Source organism: Molossus molossus, unplaced genomic scaffold (assembly GCF_014108415.1).
Source record: "Molossus molossus isolate mMolMol1 unplaced genomic scaffold, mMolMol1.p scaffold_m16_p_2, whole genome shotgun sequence".
NCBI classification, from domain to species: domain Eukaryota; kingdom Metazoa; phylum Chordata; class Mammalia; order Chiroptera; family Molossidae; genus Molossus; species Molossus molossus.
The window spans coordinates 137,652,414-137,676,320 of NW_023425355.1; the positions used below are offsets into that span (position 1 = coordinate 137,652,414).

The 23,907-nt window shown below is 42.0% G+C and overlaps 1 protein-coding gene across 1 annotated transcript in view; it reads right to left on the bottom strand.

Moving 5' to 3' along the window:
- REPS2 (RALBP1 associated Eps domain containing 2) overlaps window positions 1–23,907 on the bottom strand; it is a 166,940-nt gene that overhangs the window by 122,770 nt on the left and 20,263 nt on the right. The window contains exon 5 of the mRNA XM_036270186.1: window positions 21,784–21,881. Coding sequence (XP_036126079.1) covers window positions 21,784–21,881 — 98 coding nt within the window. The remainder of the gene's footprint in view (window positions 1–21,783; window positions 21,882–23,907) is intronic.

The following is a 23,907-nucleotide window of genomic DNA, read 5'->3' on the forward strand; positions in this document are numbered from 1 at the left end:
TCCCTCCCATATACTCTAAGGCTAAGGTACTTCTGCAAAGGGACACCTTCATGGAACCAAGAGGTGAACACAAGGGTAAGCCTTTAGGACAAAGGGAGACCAGGAAAGAAAGAGAGAAGTATTACTGCCAATAAGCTATCAGGTCGCCACTTGTGAACATACCACCAAAGAAATTAATAATTAAGACAGCACTGTACTCACTATCCCTAGAAAAGGCAGCAGACCATCTCTGCCCTTTCCTCCAACACACACACCCCATTCCAGTAATTCTTCCCAGAAACACCTGGCTCTACTCTGACCACATTCTGAGAAGAAACAAAACTAAAAAACTTTGAGCTGTGATATAACCTTGAGATATCATATTTGAAGTTTTCTTACTAAGCGAGTTTCTACTAAATGTAAATCAAACCATTTTAAATACCCTGGAAGCCACTATCTATTAAGTTAATATCCTAAATTCACAGTGCTTTGAAATTTACAAAGCATTTCACACATCTCTATCTCATCCAGCATCTCAAAACATTTGAGATGTAAAAACAGTAGGTATTATTATCATTTTCCCAGATGAGGAAACTGAGGCTTAGAGAACTTAAGAAAGGAGCCCATATTCTTCAGTGAGCCCCTGCAATTAGCAAATAACCGCCCTCTTTTTTAACTGTTGTTCTAAGCCAGGCTCTGGAATATCAAGTTTTGTTTTGTTTTTAGTTAGGTTGCTTCCATCTGAATTGTTTTCAGAAACCCCCTATTCATTCTGGTAAGAAACAAAGAATATAGATAAAGAAAGCAAGGAAGATCAAAAGTCAGTCTGAGCACCTGATGGACCACACAACTTTTCAAAAACACTCTCACCAGATTCCAGAAGCAAACTCAAATGCTCCAGGCAGCACTTTCTAAAGGAGCCCAGATGTCTGAGCAGGTTCTGGGGACAGAACCCAAGGTAGAGGCAGTCAGTGTGCTGGACTGGGTTCCTGGCCAGAGGGTAATGTGTAGAGCTCACAGGAGCTCTGCCTTCCATGTCAACACTGACAGAAACAGCTGGAGTAAAGGAATCTAAAAAGCTGAGCACGGATAGGAGAGACAAGAACGGTCGTCTATGAGTGAACAATTTAAGCAGGCAGAGATAGTTCACGAAGCTGGTAGGACACAGGTGGAAAGTTCTGTCCCACTGCTGTGCTGAGAATGAAGATGCCAATATCTCCGTGCTGGGTGATGGCTGCCGTGTTCTCTGGTTCTGACATGGAAACTACTACTCAGCTGGAAAACATTCCCTCCAGGAACTGAAGCTGCCATATTCAGTTGCTGTTGTTAATGTAAGCCCATGTTTGTTTTTTCTCCAATTCCAGGAACACTGCTCACTCTACTACCTTTCTTACATAACCTCACTCCTGAGTGGTATCAATGGCCTCATAGCAGGTCTCGGGTCTATTCTGACAGCAGGAATGAGGGATAGATGAAGAAAGTGATTGATTCTTCTGTTTAAAAGCTTACAGGGCCCTGGCCAATGTGGGTCAGTTGGTTGGAGCATTGTTCCGGACACCAAAAGGTGGTGGGTTCGAATCCCAGTCAGGGCACAGGTCTGGGTTGCAGGTTCAATCCTGGAGGTAAGGGCACATGTGGGATGCAGCCCATCAATGTTTCTCTCTCTTTCTCCCTCCGCTCCCATTTAAAAAAAAAAAAAAAAAAGCTTACAGGATGATCTATTGCTTAATTTTGAAAATCCACCTTCTCTACCTGGCCTTTAGGGCCCTTATAACACAGCCTCCTCCTCACTCACTCACTCTCAGCAGGCTTCTGATTGCTCACTCTTCATAGGTCAGATTTGTGTCTATGTCCTAGAACAACCTTCCTCTGATCTCAGCCTACTCAAATCCTACCCATCAAGTCCCACTGCCCAAAGGGCTCCCTGATATACTTACCAGGCCCACAGCACTGCATGACTCACCTCACCCCTGGGTCCCACCCAAACGAGACTGAGTGCACAGGGGCACACAACTGCTGGCCTCTGGATACTCTGGCATAGAAAGCTCTTTTCTAGTAAGAACAATGTGGGCTAGATGCTCATTCTTTGGGATGTGCATAAGAAATATGAAGACCAACAAGCTGGGAGAGCAGACCTTGAACAGGTGTACCTTCTAGAGTTGTATGGGCCATGATATAGAGGACAGGTGAGAGAGCCAAAGGTACGCATAAGCAGAACCTGTGAGGTAGAGAAGTACTAGAAAAAGGAGGGGCCAAGGATAGTTGCTGGCATCCAAGTAAGTGGACAGTAAAGGAAACTCAAGGCGACTAGGGCAAGAGCCTGTTAATGGCAGAACAGGCATTAAAAACCAAGAACTCCCGCTCCTCAGGACCACAGAGCCACAGACAACAGTATTAAACACAGATAACAGTGATAACAGTATTAACAGTATTGACAGTATTAAACAAGACACTGAAATAATCAGATTTGGATTACAGAAAGATCACTTCAGTGAGGAGACTGGAGGGGGAAAAACTAAATGTAAGAAGACCAGTTAAATAAGGCCATATCAGTAACCTGGGCGAGATGTCAAGGTGACTCCAGGGTAGGGAGGGCTATGAGAGGAGTAAGAGAAAAAAAGCCATATGGGTACCACCAGAGGAAGGCCCATTCTAACAAAGGGATGGCAGCTTAGAACCTTTCTATCAGCAGCTAGGGGGCCATCTTGTTGCAGGACCCAGAGACATGGAACCATCTCCTCCAGATGAACCAAAAGTCAACCACAACAATCGACCCAACTTTTCAGATAAAGTCAGTCACCTAAGACAGAATGCCTAATTGAAAAGACAGAAGGCATTGAGAAACAGGGGTGGCTGAGTTGTGGAGCCTTGGGCTTCCAAGTAGAAGCCAGAATCAGTAAAAGCTCCACTTCTGCATGCGACCTAAGAGACCTCCCCCATTTCAACTCCAGCTCCAGTGGTTTGGTTGGCTGGGTGGAGATATTTGCTGCTTGGTGCCAATTTTGAGCTCTGCCAGCATTTTTAAGAAAAAAAGGAGAGAGAGAGAAATCATCCACATCTGTCTGCTTAAGTCACATACATATGGTTCATTATACAGTTTCTCTACACACAAGAGAATTAGATTTGCTTATATTTAAAACATTCAAACCCTTGGTTTTGTTTCAAGTGAAATGCAAATATTTGGCACTGCGAGTTATTATCTCTGGGGAAAACAGGCTGTTTATAACGAAAGAGACTTCAAAAGACTCATTAAAAATAATATCATTAATAAAATTTCAAAGGGTGACATTTACCCCTGAAGTATCTTAAAAATCAAGCATAGCTGAATAATATGAATTGCAAGGAGGCATTGTCAGGGGGAACTTCAGAAGGGTGTGTATATTGTTTCAACCATAGAACATTTCTGTTTAGAATACAATCCCACCCTGGAAGCATCCTGTAATTGCTGCCTGTGAGTCCAGCCATTTCATTCGAGGGTACAATGACCTTATAACAATGTCTTTTAAGTGTCTTAGTAAACAAACCATCTGGAGTAGCAAAAACTGTCATTGAGTTGCTACCCACCCAGAAATGACACTTTCCAGCCCCCCTTAAAGTTAAGTACAGCCATGTGACTGAGTTCTGGCCAGTGCAATGTGAACGCAAGTGACTTGCACCTCTCCCAGGCAGGGCTAGCACCCTGTGGCACTCCTCTATGCTCTCCTTACCCACTGGCCTGCTGAATAAGGGATAGCACAGCCATGGGACAGGAGGAGCCCTGGAGCCTGAATCACCACATGGAAGAAAGCTACCTACCAACCTGTTAGATAAGTGAGAAATATACCTACTGTTGGTAATTCATTAAAAAGTGAGGCATGTTTGTTAGAGCAGCTGTTACCCTACCTAATCTATCCTTCAAGGAAGTCCAAAAGTCAAGACAGACCAGTCCAGTCCCAACCACAGCCATTCCTGTGTTGAAGATGGAAGCATGAGTCCATCTTCATTTTGCAATTTGGCCACCTAATGAAATGAAACGATTCTGAGCCCACACAAATTTCTAATTATAATGTAATTGTCCATGCAGACTATCTACAGGGACAACATATGGATGCATCTTTACATCCATCCGTCTTTCTATGCTTGGTTAACAGGAGTTGATCTAATGAGCTTGAAGGAGATTCTGGGGAGGAAATACAGAGTGAAGAGAAAAGAGGGCTGGGGAAAATTGCTAAATGAGGACTAAAGAAAAGGAGATGAAGTTCAACTATTTTGTTTTCACCTTAAACCATTCTATATTATACTCCATAAATCTTTTTTTTTTTTTTAATCCTCATCCGAGGACATATTTCCATTTTTTGTACAGACAGAGTGGGAGGGAGAGAGAGGAAGAGAGAGAGCGGGAAACATCGATGTGAAAGGGACACATCGAGTGGCTGCCACCCGCACAACCAACCAGGGCCGGGGACAAACTGCAACCGAGGTACATGCCCTTAGCGGGAACCGAACCCAGGTCTCTCCGGACCACAGGCGGACAGCTCTAACCGCTGAGCCAAACCGGCCAGGGCCATAAATCTTGTTTATAGTCTGTCTCCCACCCCACTCTCACTATAAGGTCCATGAGGGCAGAAAATTTTGTCAATTCTGATCACTACTGTATAGCCAAGCACCTATCAAACAGGAAGCACTCAATAAATATTTGTTGAATGAGTAAACAAATAAACAAATGATTGGACAAATTGCCAATTCGGGTCCAGACACAGAAAGGTTAACCTGAGCTCTCCTGTAATTACTAGAGCTGAACTTTATGTGCACTTATCAAACAATGTCACCCAACTTAAAATTTTTATTTTTTATTTTGAAATAGTTATAGATTTATAGGAAGTTGCAATAAATAACTTCTGTTTCTGTCTATAGAAAAATTCGTTAAAATTAAATCCTAACAGCACAATTTAACCTTATCAGTTACAATACTTGCTAATCAATAAATGTGATATACCACATAAATAAAATGAAGAATAAAAACCACATGATCATATCAATAGATGCTGAAAAAGCATTTGACAAAATCTAGCATCCATTTCGGATAAAAACGCTCAACAATGTGGGAATAGAGGGATCATATCTCGACATAATAAAGGCCATATATGAAAGACCTACAGCCAACATCATACTCAATGGGCAAAAACTAAAAACATTTCCCTTAAGAACAGGAACAAGACAGGGATGCCCACTTTCACCAATCTTATTTAACATAGTACTGGAAGTCTTAGCCAAAGCAATCAGACATGAAGTAAAAACAAAAGGGATCCAAATTGGAAAGAAGGAAGTGAAACTGTCATTATTTGCAGCTGACATGATATTATACATAGAAAACCTTAAAGACTCCATCAAAAACATATTAGATTTAATAAACGAAGTTGGCAAAGTAGCAGGATACAAAATTAACGTCAAGAAATTGATGGCATTCTTTTGTTTTTATACTCACCCAAGGACATTTTTTATTTTCTTTTTTTGTTCAGATAGAGTGGGAGGGAGAGAGAGGAAGAGACAGACAGAAACATCAACGTGAAAGGGACACATCGCGTAGTTGCCACCCGCAGGACCCAACCAGGGCCGAAGACAAACTGCAACCGAGGTACGTGACCTTAGCGGGAACCAAACCCGGGTCACTCTGGACCGCAGGCCGATGCCCTAACCGCTGAGCCAAACCGGCCAGGGCTCAACAGCATTCTTATACAACAATGATGAACTCACAGAAAGAGAAACTGAAAAAACAGCCCTGGCCGGTTTGGCTCAGCGGTTAGAGCATCGGCCTGCAGTCCCGAGAGACCCGGGTTCGGTCCCCGCTAAGGGCATCTACCTCGGTTGCAGTTTGTCCCCGGACCTGGTTGGTCGTGCAGGTGGCAGCCACTCGATGTGTCCCTTTCACATCAATGTTTCTCTCTCTCTCTCTTCCTCTCTCTCCCTCCCACTCTACCTGAACAAAAAAATGAAAAAAAAATGTCCTCGGGTGAGGATTAAAAAAAATTTTTAAAAAAGAAACTGAAAAAACAATCCCATTTACCATCACGGCAAAAAAATTAAGATACCTAGAAATAAACTTAACCAAAGAAGTAAAGGACCTATTTGCAGAAAACTACAGGGCATTAAAAAAAGAAATAGAGGAAGATATAAAAAGTGGAAGCACATACCTTGTCCATGGATTGGAAGAATTAACATCATTAAAATGTCCATATTACCCAAAGCAATCTATAGATTCAATGCAATCCCCATCAAAATACCAACGACGTATTTCACAGAACTAGAACAAATACTCCAAAAGTTTATATAGAACCAAAAAAGACCCCGAATAGCCACAGCAATGTTGAAAAAGAAGAACAAAGTAGGTTGGATCACAATACCAGATATCAGGGTATACTACAAAGCTACTGTAATCAAAACAGCTTGGTACTGGCACAGGAACAGGCAGATAGATTAATGGAACAGAACAAAGAACCCAGAAATTGACCCAAGAAATTATGCTCAATTAATATTTGACAAAGGTGGCAAGAGTATACAGTGGAGTCAAGACAGCCTCTTCAATAAATGGTGTTGGGAAAATTGAACAGATACATGCAAAAAAAAAATGAAACTAGGCCATCAACTTACACCAGACACAACAATAAATTCAAAATGGATAAAAGACTTAAATGTGACTCGTGAATCCATAAAAGTCCTGGAAGAAAATGTAGGCAACAAAATTTCAGACATCATATGCAGCAGAATTTTCACTGATACAATACCTAAGGCAAGAGAAACAAAGGAAAAAATGAACAAATGGGATTACATCAAACTAAAAAGCTTCTGCACAGCAAAAGAAACAGCCATGAAAATGGAAAGGGAACCCACTATATGGGAGACCATAACTGCCAATGATACATCAGATAAGGGGTTGATTTCCAAAATATATACAGTACTTATACAACTCAACAAAAAGAAGACAACCCAATTTAAAAAATGGGCAGAGGACCTAAAGAGACACCTCTCTAAACAGGACATACAGATGGCCAAGAGACATATGAAAAAATGTTCAACATCACTAATCATCAGAGAGAGGCAAATTAAAACAACAATGAGGTATCACCTCACACCTGTCAGAATGGCCGCCATTAACAAATCATCAAATAACAAGTGCTGGCAAAGATGTGGAGAAAAGAGGACTCTAGTACACTGCTGGTGGGAATGCAGACTGGTGCATCCACAGTGGAAAACAATATGGTGTTTCCTCAAAAAATTAAAAATTGAACTGCCATTTGACCCAGTGATCCCACTTCTAGGAATATACCCTAAGAAGCCTGAAACACCAATCAGAAAATATATATATACCCCTATGTTCATAGCAGCACTATTTATAATAGCAAAGATCTGGAAACAGCCCAAGTGTCCATCAGTAGATGAGTGGGTAAAAAAGCAGTGGTACATATACACAGTGGAATACTATGCAGCTGTAAGAAAGAAAGATCTCTTATCCTTTGAGATGGCATGGAAGGACCTGGAGAGTATTATGCTAAGCGAAACAAGCCAAGCAGGGAAAGACAAATATCACATGATCTCACTTATTTGTGGAATATAATGAACTAAACAAACTGATGAACAAAATAGACACAGCGACATAGAAGTAGGGTACAGACTGCCAAACCTCAGAAGAGGGGGTGGTGGGAGGGAAGAGATAAACCACAGAACTTATATGCATGTACGCATAACCAATTGACATAGACAACAAAGCTGGGAATGAAGTGGTGGGGGTGGGGAGGAGGGTGTCACTGGGGGAAAAAGGAGAAACATCCTTAACAAATATAAATTAATAAAAATCATTTAAAAAATTTAAAAAATATATTTTAGAAATTCAAAACATAAGAAAGAGTACAGAGTGAAAATTGTCCCTTCTATCCCCTCCCCTAGTCATCCATTTCCCCATCCCAGAGGCAGTTGATAGGACTAATTTCTTTCATGTTGTTCTAGGAAATTTTGTGCATATACATGTGAATACAGGTATTATATGTAATTATATATAATATGTGCAAAATATATAGTTCCACCTTTTTACACATATGGTAGCATACTATTTGGTATGCACTGTATTCTTTTACTTAACAATACATTTTATAACATTCTATAGCAGTACATAAAGTGCTCCCTTATCCTTTTGTTTTTTTCTGATCCATAGTATTTCATTGTGTACATCTTCCACCAATCATTTAACCAGCCCCTCTGATCAACATCTAGAACTTGCAATCTCAGCATCATTTGCATATATATATAGCATTAGTGCCCAGAAATGGAATAATTGGGTGAAATGTTTACATATTTTACATTTTTGATAGAGATTTTCAAATTGGAGACTGTATTAATGTATACACTTGCCAACAATGTATGAAAATGTTTATTTTCCCATACCCATGCAAACACAGTGTGCTAAAAATCTTATGGAACTTTGCCAATCTGATAGGTGAAAATGATATCTCAGTATAGTTTTTTTTTTTAAGAATAGTTTATTGATTTTCAGAGAGAGGAGAAGGGAGAAGAGAAAAACATCAATGTGAGAGCTCAGCATTGATCAGCTGCCCCCAGTGATCGAGCCTGCAACTCGGGCACCTGCTCTGACTGGGCATGTACTCTGACCAGGAATTGAACCAGCAACCTTTCAGTGTATGGGACAACACCCAACCAACTGAGCCACACTGGCTAGGGCTCTCAGTGTATTTTAATTCACAGTTCTCTTTATTAGTGAAGTGGGATATCTTAAGTTTATGAGTCATTTGTATTTTATTTTTTGTGAATGCTTCTTCATGTTCTGTGTCCTCCACTTTGTTTTTTTTTAATCCTCACCCGAGGACATTTTTCCATCTTTTGTACAGATAGAGTGAGAGGGAGAGAGAGGAAGAGAGAGAGAGAGAGAGAGAGAGAAACATCGACGTGAAAGGGACACATCGAGTGGCTGCCACCCACACGACCAACCAGGGCCAGGGACAAACTGCAACCGAAGTATATGCCCTTAGCGGGAACCGAACCCGGGTCTCTCCGGACCGCAGGCCTACGCTCTAACCGCTGAGTCAAACTGGCCAGGGCTCTCCACTTTTTTCTTATGTGTTATCAGTGTTTCCTTATTGGTTTGTCATTTCTACCAGTCTGAAAACAGAAGCTGGTGTCTCTGTTTCTTTGGATGAGTGAGAGTCTTCAGTGCATGTGGAAAACTGCTCCTTGCATGGTTGAGAGGAGGTCCTGGGCACCTGAGGCCCTGGAAGGAGGGTAGGGACCTCCAGCTTCTTTTCAGTTCTGGAGTGCTCCAGGCTGCCTGCAATGGGGATTTCTTGTTTGTATCTCCACAACAGTAAAGTTGAATTACTTACTTAGTTTATGGGTAGAGATTAGGGCTAGGAAAATCTTCTGTTGTTAGGAATGGTAAATGTCAACCAATTGTGTCTGTTGACCTTTCAGCATTGCTTAGACAACTCAGTTTTCTTCCTCTGAGAGAAACAGGAGGGGGAGAGAGATAGGGAGGAGGAGGAAGAGGGAGGGAGAGAGTATATGTGTGTTTGCCTTTATGTGTAACAGGAAGAACTGGTTTGATAAATTTTATAGAAATGCGTGTGCCTTGTATCTTTTTTTTTTTTTAATCCTCACCCAAGGATATTTTTCCATTTATCTTCAGATAGAGTGGGAGGGAGGGAGAGGGAGAGAGGAAGGGAGGGAGGGAGAGGGAGGGAGGGAGGGAGGGAGGGAGGGAGGGAGGGAGGGAGGGAGGGAGGGAAAGAAACATCTATGTGAGAGAGACACATGGATTGGCTACCTCCCACACAACCCTGACTGGGGCCGGGGACTGAACTACAACCGAGGTACATGCCCTTGACCAAAATCGACCCCAAGACTCTTTGGTCCCCAGGCTGATGCTCCAACCTCTGAGCCAAACCAGCCAGGGCACATGTGCCCTGTTCTTGATGTGACATCTTGTTTTACCAGATTCATTCCCCATTTGATTTTAAACCATCACTGGAGTTTCACCATCTACTAGGAGGTAAAAGGTGGCTGTGTCCTCAGTGTATTCTTTGCTGAGTTGACCTAAGACTGCCAGATATCCGAATGGTTACTTACCACAAAGAAGTCCTATTTTTCATAGCATCAAACCTCCTTCCTACTTCCTTCACCTACTTATAGTTCTTTTTCATCTTTTTCAGATTTTTTTAGTCCTTGTTTTTGAAACATTTAATTTCAATTGATACTGAAATTTATTTTTCTCAGCCTAAATGTCTTAGCTGTCTCCTATTATATTCCTCAGGTGCTTACCATGCACCCACACTTCTTAACTATTGAAGTGATATTAATTGCTTGGTTTCTTTGCTGGGAGGCACTTCTACATGAAAGACAAAAATGTTTTGTGTTACAAGATGAGAATAGCAAAATGATACTAGATCATTAAGTCGGGTGACTCTGGGATATAAGAGGGTACCTGAGAAAGAAATTGAAGGATGTTTTTGGGGAAAAGACACTGTTTCAATAAATATTAGGACTGATTGAGGTGCTGCCTTAAGGCCTTGCAAAATCCATGATTTAGAGATGGCCGGTGGGGGAGGTCAAAATGATAGGCTGGTCCACATTCGAATTCCAGCATCCACACAGCAGGTTGTTTAGACTGTTGATGAAAGCAAATAAGCACATCTTATTTGTGGGGTCAATGTTGTTTCTCCCCGTGAGATATGGGCATTGCATTAAAAGCTTATGGTGTCCAGAACTTCCCTGGTAATAGCTAGGGTCCACATATATTTGTTAGATTTAGCCTCTCGGATGTAGATGAAAACACCTGATTGAACTGGTCCCTGACAGTATTTTTTAAAGCTGGAAGGGAGAGTGGTTTTTGTTTCCAGCATATCCCCTGGGACCTTTCAGTCTCAGTCAGTTAATATATACTAGGCTGTGAATATGGAAGGTTCCTTTACAGTAGCACCACTGCAGTCTCTATATAGGCCCATCAGCACTGCCCTTGACCTCAGGTGAGCAGGTGATGTCATGCCCCCAATTACCTATCCCAACAAGTATCACTACTGACCCAGTGTTTATTTGGTCCAGTGTTTTAGTGGCCCCTTAGATTGTATGTGTTCTTTCAGTCCTCCCAACAGTGTTGGAAGGTAGATTACTTGCAACATTACATCCTCTACTCATCTATTGGGAAATAGTTACTAAGCGGCTTCTATGGGTCAGCCACCATGGCAAGGGTACCCCGAGGAGTACAAACATGGTGCCTACTCTCAGGGAAATTGCAGTCAAGTGGAGGGGGGAGATGGATGTGAATCAGATGATCCCACCTCTGCGTGTATAATGGAAAACTGACAATTACTCCAAAGGCAATGCAGTACTTTGGTAGCATAAAACAGAGAAATCTCACCTAGGACTAGCAAGTGAGAGACGGCTTCCACAAAGAAGTGAGGGATGACAAGGAATTAACCAGGTTAAGGGAGGATGGTGCTGGGAGGTGAGAAGAGTATCTCACTTAGTGGTAAGAGCCTAGACAAAGGGCAGGTGTTGGTCAGGGTTCTTCACTGTGGGCAACTGATCCTATTCTGGCTAGCTTAAACAAATAGGGATTGATAATAGGGGTGTGGGTAGCCTACCAAATTTTTGGAAGGGCTAAAGATTCAGACTATTCTAAGCTTGCAAGAATAATTCCCAAAACCACAAAGCAGCACTGGGTGGCTAAGGGGGCCTTGCTTCTGTCACAATCAATCAGAAAGCTACAGAATTGGGAAACTGCTGTCATTGCTTTCTGCTCCAGCTCCCCATAGTGCATGACCTAGACCAGCAGCATGAATGCTCTGCTCCCTGCATCTTTCAAGATGTGACTCGATTCTGTATCAGTCTTCCATAGGAGTATTTGTTTAATGGAACCTAAGTCCCATCTGGAATTCTAGCAGCAAAGATATTGGGATAATTTAGTTTTTACCTAGCCAGCCTCTGCAGTTCAGGGAGTTATGCTAAGAAGGGGCAGAGTGGGTGCTGAGTGAGCCAGAGTACCATTGTAAATAGCATGGAGAGAAGACAGATGAAATACAGAAAAACCTATTTGTTAGAGCCCAGAATGGTAAAGATGGGCCTGGAGAGGTGTGCAGAGCCCTCTGGGCTGTGGCGTGGCATTTCAGGTGGGCGATAAATGGCTCAGAAGGTAAGTAACTGGCCCAAGTCTCATGGTGAGTAAGTGACCATCCCAGATTTGAACCCAGTCTGTCTGCCTCCAACACCAGCACTTTTTGCACCTCTAATCTGTAGCCTCATCCTCTAAAGCATTCCTTGAATTCAGCCCAAGTTCTTGGTGCATCTGTTTCCCATCTGACCTAAGGCTGTTGAATGTTAAGGAAAGGCCATAGCAGAGAAGAGACATGTAGCCTTGACCAAACTGGCAAGGTTTGGGCTGGGGACTTTAATGCAGTGGTACTAGAAGTTTGTGGCCTCGTCAGTCTCCTCTTACCGCTAATTTCTCATTTTCTTCTCTGAGCAAATAGCAAAATCCTGACAATTGTAAAGGAAAAATGCCATCCTGGAGCAGCAGATCTTGGCTTCTGATGGAAGAATTGGAGACGATGATTACTCATAAGCATTCCTAATGTTAATCAAAATAGTGTTAGTGCCACATACTAAAATAACAGTGAAATGATTGAATACCTGTATTATATGACTATCTACAGGATTCTTTTCTGATGTGAAAATATGCCAGATGTGTAAGGCAAAAATTATGTGAGAAATAAAATGGTGCACTGCATAATTTAATAGTTCACTGGCCAAAATATACAACTAAACTAGATAATGGGAAGGGAGGTGTAAGTGTAGCATATTCATATCCCAAGCTCAGATCCTCAATCTGCAAAATTGCCTCAATGGTTCAGGCATTGCAGTGAGGTTGTTCTGTAAAGGAAACTGTACATTGCAGGGTGGATGCATAAATGAATGGATGGAAGGGAGAGAACCATAGGGCTTGCTGAGTAAGAGTACTATTGGACCCTCATTCATGTTCTGGCTCTACCATTTACTAGGTGTGTGGTCCTGGTAAGCCACTTCCCTTCCCCAGTGCTCAGTTTCTTGTTCTGCAAAATGAGAATAATGAGACACACTTCACAGGGTTGTTGTGAAGATGAAAATAGGTCACGTGTATTAGATCTTACAGTGTCTGGCACTAAGCAAAGTAATGAATATGTGTTACCTACCATTCTCCTATGACTGTAGTGGTGGTTTAAAAAACTTTGTTTATCTGCCCTGGCCGGTTTGGCTCAGCGGTTAGAGCGTCAGCCTGTGGTCCAGAGAGACCCGGGTTCGGTTCCCGCTAAGGGCATGTACCTCGGTTGCAGTTTGTCCCCGGCCCTCGTTGGGTTGTGAGGGTGGCAACCACTTGGTGTGTCCCTTTCACATCGATGTTTCTCTCTCTCTCTCTCCCCCACTCTATCTGAACAAAATATAAATAAATAAAAATAAATAAAAAAAATTTTGTTTATCTTAATAAATAGCCACTGTGCGTTGCCTAATAAGACTCAGAAAGAACCTTCTGAGCTGTTGAAAGTATATCCCTGAGTGAGTTTCTCAACATGTGGTTAAAGACACCTTTGTACAATTATTTCTTTTTTTGAATTTTTGTTACAGATGTTTCTCCTTTTTTTCCCCATTGGCACCCTCCTCCCCATACCACCCACCCCATCCCCAGCTTTGCTGTCCACGTCCATCGGTTATGCGTACATGCATATAAGTTCTGTGGTTCATCTCTTCCCTCCCCCCATTACCCCTCTTCTGAGGGTTGTCAGTCTGTACCCTACTTCCACGTCTCTGGGTCTACCCTATTCCTCAGACTGTTATGTTCATTATATGCCACAAATAAGTGAGATCATGTGGTATTTGTCTTTCTCTGCTTGGCTTGTTTCGCTTAGGATAATACTTTCCTAGGTATCTTAATTTTTTTGCCGCAATGGTAAATGGGATTTTTTTTTTTTTTTTTAGTTTTTCTTTCTGTGAGTTAATCGTTGGTGTATAAGAATGCCCTGGCCGGTTTGGCTCAGCAGTTAGAGCGGTTAGAGCATCAACCCATGTCCAGAGAGACCCAGGCTCCGTTCCCGCTAAGGGTACATACCTCAGTTGCAGTTTGTCCCCGGCCCTGGTTGAGGTTGTGCTCCGGGAGGCAGCCACTCGATGTGTCCCTTTCACATTGATGTTCTTCTCTCTCCCTCCCACTCTATCTGAACAAAAATGGAAAAATGTCCTTGGGTGAGGATAAATAAAAATAAAATTAAAAAAGAATGCCGTCGATTTTTTGACATTAATTTTGTATCCTGCTACTTTGCCAAATTCATTTAAGTCTAGTAGATTTTTGATGGAGTCTTTAGGGTTTTCTATGTACAATTTCATGTCATCTGCAAATAATGACAGTTTCACTTCCTCCTTTCCAATTTGGATCCCTTTTATTTTTTCTTCATGTTTAACTGCTGTGGCTAAGACTTCCAGTACTATGTTAAATAAGAGTGGCGAAAGTGGGCATCCCTGTCTTGTTCCTGTTCGTAAGGGAAATGCTTTTAGTTTTTGCCCATTGTGTATGGTGTTGGCTGTAAGTTTTTCATATATGGCCTTTATTATGTCGAGATATGATCCTTCTATTGCCACATTGATGAGCGTTTTTATCAGAAATGGGTGCTGGATTTTGTTGAATTTACATGTTTTTAATTGTGAGTATTTGAAAACTCACAACCCATAGTCCAAAAAATAACAGTGTAGTGTTTGCTGTGTAATCAGAAACAAGCAACCAAAGTGTTAGCATGCTTTCACTGTGGTCATGTGAAGAGAGGGAGCATCATCAGGTGGATTTTTAGCTCCCACGCCTCATGAGAACACCCATGTGTGTGTCTTCAGTGGCTCATCAGCTACAGGGTTAGACCGAGATATGAGAAGCAGAGGAAAAGGGAGAGAACTAAACATGCAAGTGACATTATGTTGAAGTAGACAGGCTTCACAGGGGGCAATGTCAGAGCTCTCAGAAAGGAGAGAAGGGAAGGAGTCTAACATAAGGAAGGAAAAAATGCCTGATGCTCTACAGGAGGAGAAAAACCCCACACAGGCCAATAAAGAATTCCTGGACCCTGCCCTGGCAAGTTTGGCTCAGAGGTTAAAGAGTCAGCCTGCGGTCCAGAGAGACCCGGGTTCGGTTCCCGCTAAGGGCACGTACCTTGGTTGCAGTTTGTCCCCGGCCCTGGTTGGTCGTGCGGGTGGCAGCCACTAAATGTGTCCCTTTCACGTAGATGTTTCTCTCTCTCTCTCTCCCTCTCTCTCTCTCTCTCTCTCTCTCTCTCTTCCTCCCACTCTATCTGAACAAAAAATGGAAAAAAATGTCCTCGGGTGAGGATAAAAAAAAAAAAAGAATTCCTGGACCCTGAATGAGCTCCTGTGGGCCCAATATGTTGAGTATTAGACAAGAGAACCAGGGTGGCTGACACAGCATCTAGTACACTCCACTTGTTTACCTGCTTCTTCTCTAAACTCAGAGCACCAGCCTTCTCAGTATTCAACTCTAAGCCACCTCACTGAAGCCCACCCTAATCTTTCAGCCACAATCTCTACTCTCTACTCTCCTCATCCTCCCAGCATCCTGGTTCAGCCTACACATAAAATATCTTCCACACTGCCCTGGCCGGTTTGGTTCAGCGGTTAGAGCGTCGGCCTGCGGTCCTGAGAGACCCGGGTTCGGTTCCCGCTAAGGGCACGTACCTCGGTTGCAGTGTGTCCCCGGCCCTGGTTGGTTGTGCGGGTGGCAGCCACTCGATGTGTCCCTTTCACATCGATGTTTCTCTCTCTCTCTCTCTTCCTCTCTCTCCCTCCCACTCTACCTGAACAAAAAAAAAAAATATCTTCCACACTATTAAAAAGCTCTCTGGGTGCAGTGTCAGTGTCTCAGAAGGACTACTTCTTCCTGTTCCCATTAAAACTCAGGATGAACAATTTACTTGTAGGACTTCAAATCTCTCCGGATTTACACATATATCACTCCAACAGAGCCTTGGGGTTTTCATTCTCTCACCATCCTTTACACACAAATTTGGCTATTTGGAACCATTCTAAAAAGATCAAAGTAACAGAGAGAATCTGCTTCTGGCCATAAGTACCTACGGTTAAGTCTTGGGGCAGGGTGGGAGCCATGTCAAGAAATTGAGATTGAGCAAGAATGAGAAGAAAAGAGACAACTAAGTTAAATAAATGTTTTTAAAGTTACAGACTTTTGGGCTGCTATGGTGGCTGCTATGGTGCCTAGATAGCAATGTCTAACAACCCCTACCTGTTTATTAGGAAACTTCAACCGAAAGCATAGTCAAAACCCCCAACTAGAATTGCAGGGTGGTAAAGTTCTCTAAATGCTGTTTGTCATTATTTTATCTTTGAAGTAACAATAGTGAGTATTGACTGTTACGTTTGTCTCTCCAGAAAGAGAAAAAAAACTCACAGCACGTATGTTTAGGGTTTAAAAAGTTAGTGTTTTTGGTTTAAAATAAAACACAGTTTTTTTTTCTAGTGAGATCTGGCAAAAAAGATATTTCATTTGCCAAACCTCTCTCCCTAAAGTCAGGTAAAAATATACTGCATATATAAGCTATCTATACAAATACTTATATTTGCTTATAGATGCATAAAGCATTCCTGGAACGATACAAAAGAAACAGACACCACCAAATGTCTCTAGGATGAAAACCCAATAAAAATAGGACGCCCCTCCCTTTGGCTGAGCTTCTCAGATAAATGAGATGAGAAATGAACCATTTTTTAAAGAATAATAATAAAAAAAAAAGGAAACCTCACATATACAAGAAATATTAGAAAATGCTTTGCACTTTGTGTTATCAATTGGAAAAATGCACAGATGAACTGAGGCAAAGGAGAAAACAAAGAAGGCAAAGCAAGAATGAAAAGTAAGGTTTCCACATAGAACACAGACCATATGGGAAATAACCAGCAGCTGTGCACGGCCAGAGGCTGGAGGGAGAAAAGCAGCAGACTGTTGTGACTGAAGAGAACAGCAGGGGCCAAACATCAGGCTCCGAGGGCCATGTTCAGGAACATGGATGATATACTGAGAACGGCAGGTAGACTGTGACAGGCTTCAGTCAAGGGAGTAGGAGGAACTAATTTGTGTTTTACAGATTATTTTTGTCTGCAGTAAAGATAATGGATTTCAAGAGGGCAAGAGTGGAGCAAGAAGAAAGAGTTAGAGGCTGATGTAACATATTTGGTGACAGAGGATGGCCTGAAGCGAGGAAGTACAGAAGAATGGACAGATAAAAAGGGTATTTAAAAAGTGAAATGGTCGCCCTGGCCGGTTTGGCTCAGCGGTTGGAGCGTCAGCCTGCGGTACAGAGAGACCTGGGTTCGGTTTCCGCTAAGGGCACGTACCTCGGTTGCAGTTTGTCCCCGGCCCTGGTTGGTCGTGCGGGTAGCAGCCACTCCATGTGTCCCTTCACATCGATGTTTCTCTCTCTCTCTTCCTCTCTTTCCCTCCCGCTCTATCTGAACAAAAAATGGAAAAATGTCCTCGGGTGAGGATAAAAAAAAAGTGAAATGGTCAAAACTTGGTAACCAAATGGGCAGAAGGGGTGAGAGAGGAGTCAGAGACAGTGACCAGCATTCTGGCCTGTGCCAATGAGTGGACAGAGCCAGGAACGGAAGGATGAAAGCTGCTTTTCTGGGAAAGATGTTTAAAGTGGAACATTCGAGTGAAGATAACTGGCAGATGGAGATATGTGATCATCAGCCTCCACGTGGCTAAGGAGTAATAGAGCAAGAATTGTACCTAGGGCTCACCAACATGTATGTGAGGTAGAGGAAGGGGAATTGAAAAAGATCAGGAAAAAGTAGGCATAGAAGCAGAAAGAAAACCAGGAGAGGATGGTATCATGGACACCAAACGATGAGTCAGTGTCAAAAGCTGCCAAGGGGTCACTGAGACAGGGACTTAACACTAGGTAGTTTCTGGCAACCATGGCAAAAACAGAAGCAGTAGGATGTAATGGGAGCAGAAGGGGCGATTCTAAATCCTATGCCAGTGAATTACAAATGCCTACATAGTCTAGACAGTTCGGATAACTTGTAAAAAGTAAACCATAAAATGACCTATAAACACATGATAACAGGTGAAGCAGAAAAGGAGATTTATCATTTCTTTACAAACCACTATCAACCATCCACAACCTCAACAACAAAAAACTGAAATTCCTAAAATATTAACCAATAAGACTACTCATTCCAAAGTTTGGGTGCTGATTTTGGCATAAGTAACCTCAAAAATGCCAAGCCCATGAACTTCAACAGAGCTGGACCAGGGTCCCTAAAACCCTCCCCCTGTTCCCAGAGGCCACCCCCTCCCAATCAGGCCAGAAGGGCTTGAATACAAGGCCACAGAAGAAGCTAGAAGTCAGTGAGGCTGCCATCAGCATGTTAAAATTGCAATGTGGGGGGAATTAGTTGCCCTGGCCTACCCTAGCACATGCTGAATTCATATTAATCCCCTTCCATCAAGAACCTTCCCTTCAGATCCCCTCACCTACATGACTAATTCAGGTTGGCATTTTGCTTTCTGGGATGTGGAGTCCAGCCAAACCAAGTTGACAGGCATAAGAAGGAAATCTAAGAACTAAAGAAAGAAAAACACACCAGCCATGAAAACCACATACTGCTGTCCCAAAAAAGGCCCCTTGCTCTCATCTTAAACAGAAGGCAATGCTCCAAACAGGAGGGAGGGAACCTCCACTGATGCCAAACAAACATTAAGGGAATCAGACTGTTGCAGATTATTACAATGGACTGTGAAATCCATTCCAAGTCATTCATATTACAGAAAAGAGAAGCAACTTGCTCCAAGGTCACACAGAGTTTGGCTGGACCTGGGTGAGCACCTGTCTGGTTTTTTCTGCACTATACCATAAGTCCTTCTAATGACCAATCGCTGCCAAATACTTATGTCCAGCCTGACTCTCCCCAAAGCTCGAGACTCATATATCCTACCATCTTTGGCACCTCCCCTTGGCTATCTCAAAAGCTCAAATTCCAACATCCAATGCTGAACTCATGATCTTTCCCCAATACTCCCAACACATTTTTCATCCAAGGCTTCTTAGCTTAACAGATGACATCACCATCCTTCCAGTTACTGAGCCAGAGATTAAAGAAGCATGTCCAGTGTTTGAACTCCAGCCCTACCACTTCCTACCTGTAACCTTGGGAAAATTAAAGAAAGTCCTTTAAACCTCAGGTTTTAGCATCTGAAATAATGGGATAAAAACAGGAATTACCTCATAAAATACCTGTGAGCAGTGGAAGAGATGATGTGTATAAAATGCTAACTAAGCACATAGAAAATGTCTGTGTGTGCAAGTTTCCTCTTTTTTGCCTTCTTCCTCCAATCCTACCCCTTCACCTGGTTAACACCTATGAATCCTTCTCGTTTCAACTCAAATGTTACTCCCTGCTGGAAGCCTTCCTTGATCACCCCTGCTAGGTTATAACCACCTCCCCTGCCTAGTTACCCTCAAAGCACAGTGTAATTTCCATTCACATCACACTGTGATGGTTTAATTAACGACTATCTCCTCCAATAGCCTATAAGCTTCATGAGAGCAGGGAATGGGAGTTTTTTACCTCATTTCTGTATTCTCAACACAGTACTTGGCACATAACAGGTGTTTAGTAAACATTAGTTGAGTGAAATGCCCAAGAAGCATGTTTATCAGCAGAAAAATGGAGCTAGAGATTCAAAGAGAAGTCATAGGACACCAATGCAAGTGAGAGCTCATGGGTATCCCATCCAGGGAGCCAGGTAGAAAGGGCCTAGTAAGCCTCATCCAACGACTGCAAAGTTCATGACTTACTGCCTGTTTGACCGTCATTCTAACCGTTCAGAATTTGGCCTCCACAGTGCTAGAATATACTCTGCATAAACATGAATAGCCACATCCCAAGAATTTTTTAGATGAACCCCAGTCCCTCTGATACCTTTCCTAATATAACCGTCACTTCACCATGGATGTGATTCTTGTGTTTAAAGACACATATTTTTGTACCACAGGACCTCTAAATGCAGCCAACTACTACATCTGGGGCTTATCTGAAGACACAACTGTCTGTTCTAACTCAGGGGTAAAATTGAGCTCTATGGGACCTAGGAGAGAATGGCATCCTCTCCAATGTGGTACCAATAAGGGATTTTCAGGAATATTTTACTACACCCAATGTCTATCTATGCAGCAACTTTAGAACCCAGCCTCCTTGTAACATGGAACTCTAATGTATAGCAAAGTATTTTAAAGTGCAAGTTTTGACATTGGACAGGCCTGGGTTCAAATTCTGCTTCTGCCACTTAGAAGTTATGAATAAAACCTTAGCCTGGCCTGTGCAGTTCAGTGGACTGAGCATCATCCCATGGACTGAGAGGTCCTGGTTCGATATCTGGTCAGGGCACATGCCCAGGCTGTAGGCTCGATCCCCAGTAAGGGGCATGCAGGAAGCAGCCAATCGATGTTTCTCTCTCACATTGATGTTTCCATCTCTCTCTCCCTTCCTCTCTCATTCAAAAATCAATTAAAAAACATTTTAAAACCTTAAACCCATTACTTAACCTCTCTAAGCCAGTTAACTCATCTATACTAATAGATATAACAGTACTTAGATATTATAGTTCCAAGAAGCATTAAATATAAATACCTAACATCTGGCTAAATTGTTGTCTTTAAGAAAGTTCTTTGTACACAGAGTACTAACACCTGAGAAAATAAAGTTCTGTACCATGCCTAACACAGCGCCCATTCCCAATGGGTATTCAGTAAACCACACTCTTCCTTAGCCTTTGTCTGTTCAGGTCCAGACACCAGCCCACTTTCTTATGGGAGTATCTGACACCACCCTGCTATTTTGAGACCTGCCTGCGCATAAATGATCCTCTTCCCAATTTGAACAGTTGAAATGTTATGCAAACCACCCTACTTCTTCTTGTCTTTACGGTCAAACAGTGAACCAAGTTTTTTCATAACTTCTCTCATGCAGGCAGGCACTCGCGTGCATGTTCACACGTGCACACGCGCGTGCACACACACACACCCTCTTTTGAGAATATGACTTCCTCAGCATAAGACTCAGAGAAAACAGTGGCAGACACAGGGAAAAAAAAAAAAAAAGCTCTTTATCCCAAGAAAAACACTGGAGTAAGAAAAGCTAAAATGTTCTAAGTAATAATATAGCCAGGAAAACTGAAATATCACTTGTGCTTCTACCATATTTCTTTTGTATCAATTACATATGGGAAAGAGTAGTTGCTGCCACCTGTAAAATAACTGTTCTCCAAACAGCATTGAACTAGGTGCTGAGAGAGAATACAGAACTACTTCTGCCTTCCAAAAGCTTTCAATGTAATTGAAGGCACACAAAAAATGGCAACAGCTCACTATGCACTGGATGAGTGATAATAAAGAATAAATAAGGCAGAAGTACTATATAGGCTGTTTTGGAAAAAGTAAACCTCTCCTGAAGAAGGTACCTAATGATTAAGTAGATGATGGTGGAAGGGCATTTTAGACATACCAAAGACCAAGAACCGGCCTGGATTAGTCTAGAGACACTGAGAAATATACATATTAGGAAAAAAGTTGGAAAATATACAAGCAACAGAACAAGAAGTACAATCTTTGCGTGAGGGGTCAGTTTATATCTTCCTTGAAAAAAATAAAAGAGGGCCCATCAAAAGCCATGTCCCCAAGTCTCCCAGTGGCATAACCCCACAATATCACTTACTCGGATAAGGGAAGCCTGATGCCGAGAAGGCTTGGTTCCTTGGTTCCCTGATGAGGGTCCCTCAGGCTGGACAAGGGGCTGTCTAGCTTCATAAGGAGCTGAAACAGGAGCAAAAGTCAGCATGAACACAAAGATTCCACCCAAAAATTATGACTTCACACTCCAACTAATACAGTGTCTGCTCTTAAGGGCAGAATTAGCAAAGGAATTACAGTGTACGTGCATAGGGCCATCTAGGACAACCCAATCTTGGTGCCCCTGTGTATAATTTAACTGAACAATCTAAAGACATCTGATCAATTTATGATAAGGGAAGAAAATATTTACATCAGGTTAAGATTAGAAATAAATTGTAAGTGTGAAATTGTAAGAACTTAAATTGGGATAAAAAACAGTAAGAGTAGTTAGAAAAGTGCCACGTTCTAAATGTTCAAATTCTTAACATAAGGTAAATTCTATATATACCCTACTGTTTAAAAGTATTTTGTTCGGCTGGGCTGGTGTGGCTCAGTGGATTGAGCGACATCCCATGGACTGAGAGGTCCCGGTTCTATTCATGGTCAGGGCACATGCCTGGGTTGCGGGCTGGATCCCTAATGGGGGGTGTGTAGGAGGCAGCCAATCGATGTTTCTCTCTCACATCGATGTTTCTCTCTCTCTCCTTTCCTTTCTCTCTAAAAAAATCAATAAAAACATATTTCAATATAAATAAATAAATAAGTCTTCCATTCATATCTCCCGACAAAAGAGCAAGAAAATGAATATGCATTTTGAACATTAAGTCTCAATAATTTATTTTGTTTGTTTTTGAAAAATAAACAGCACTGTCTTCTTTTCCTTTTGTAAAGAGTAAAAAATCAAGTTGAAAAAATACAAAAAAGAATAAATGTATTTTATATTTATTATTTTATTATTTGATAACCAAACTAAATATAATTTTGTTACCTTTAAGTAAAGGTTTTAACTTTAGCAGCCAATGTACAGAAGAAAAGATCTGAATGATCAAGAATCATATGAAAGGGTAATTAGCAACATTAACCATCAAAGAAATGCAAATATATCCCCTATTTTTTTCTCAGAGAGGTTAAATGTCTTATATTTGTTTAAAAATACAAAATAAAGTGGATTTTTACTAGTAAAAAAAAAAAGAAAAGAAAAGGTTGTAAGCCACAAAAATGAATGCGTTTTTTCATTATTTTTATTTCCAGAACATTTAATGACCTTGCCAATGGGGCAGAAAAATAGTTAAACATAGCCCTGGCCAGTTTGGTTCAGCGGTTAGAGCTTCGGCCTGCGGTCCAGAGACCCGAGACCCGGGTTCAGTTCCCGCTAAGGGCGCGTATTTCGGTTGCAATTTGTCCCCGGCCCTGGTTGGTCATGTGGGTGGCAGCCACTCGATGTGTCCCTTTCACGTCGATGTTTCTCTCTCTCACTCTCTCTCTCTCTCCCCCACCCTCCCTCTCCCTCTCCCTCCCTCCCACTCTATCTGAACAAAAAATGGAATAATGTCCTCTGGTAAGGATAAAAAAACAACAAAACATAACGAGGTAGTATAGCGTTCCAACAGAAAAGAGAAATTATCACCCAAGATGAAATCATTTCTGATTTGTGGGGGTTAACAGTTCGAGCTTTTGGAAGTATGTAAAGAAACAAAATGCTTTCTTTCTGTAGCTTCCTTATAAATAAAATTAAGTAGAGACAGCAGAGCAGCCTGTTAGTGCATCACCTTTAGCATACTGTGATCTTTTTAAAACAAAGAAGCCATCACCCTGGCTGGTTTGGCTCAGCGGTTAGAGCATTGGCCTGCAGACCAAGGGGTCATGGGTTCAATTCCCGGTCAAGAGCACATACCTGGGTTGCAGGTTTGATACCTGGCCTTGGTTAGGGTTGGGTGGGAGGCAATCAATCAATGTGTCTCTCTTACATTGATGTTTCCCTCTCTCTCTCTCTCTCTCTCTCTCTCTCTCTCCCTTCCTCTCTTCTTCTCACCCTCTCTCCCTCCCTTTCACTCTATTTAAAAATCAATGGAAAATTTTCCTCAGTGAAGATTAACAACAACCAAAAAAAAAAAGAAGGTATAATAACAGCACATCAAGAATAACAAACAGCCCTGACCGGTTTGGT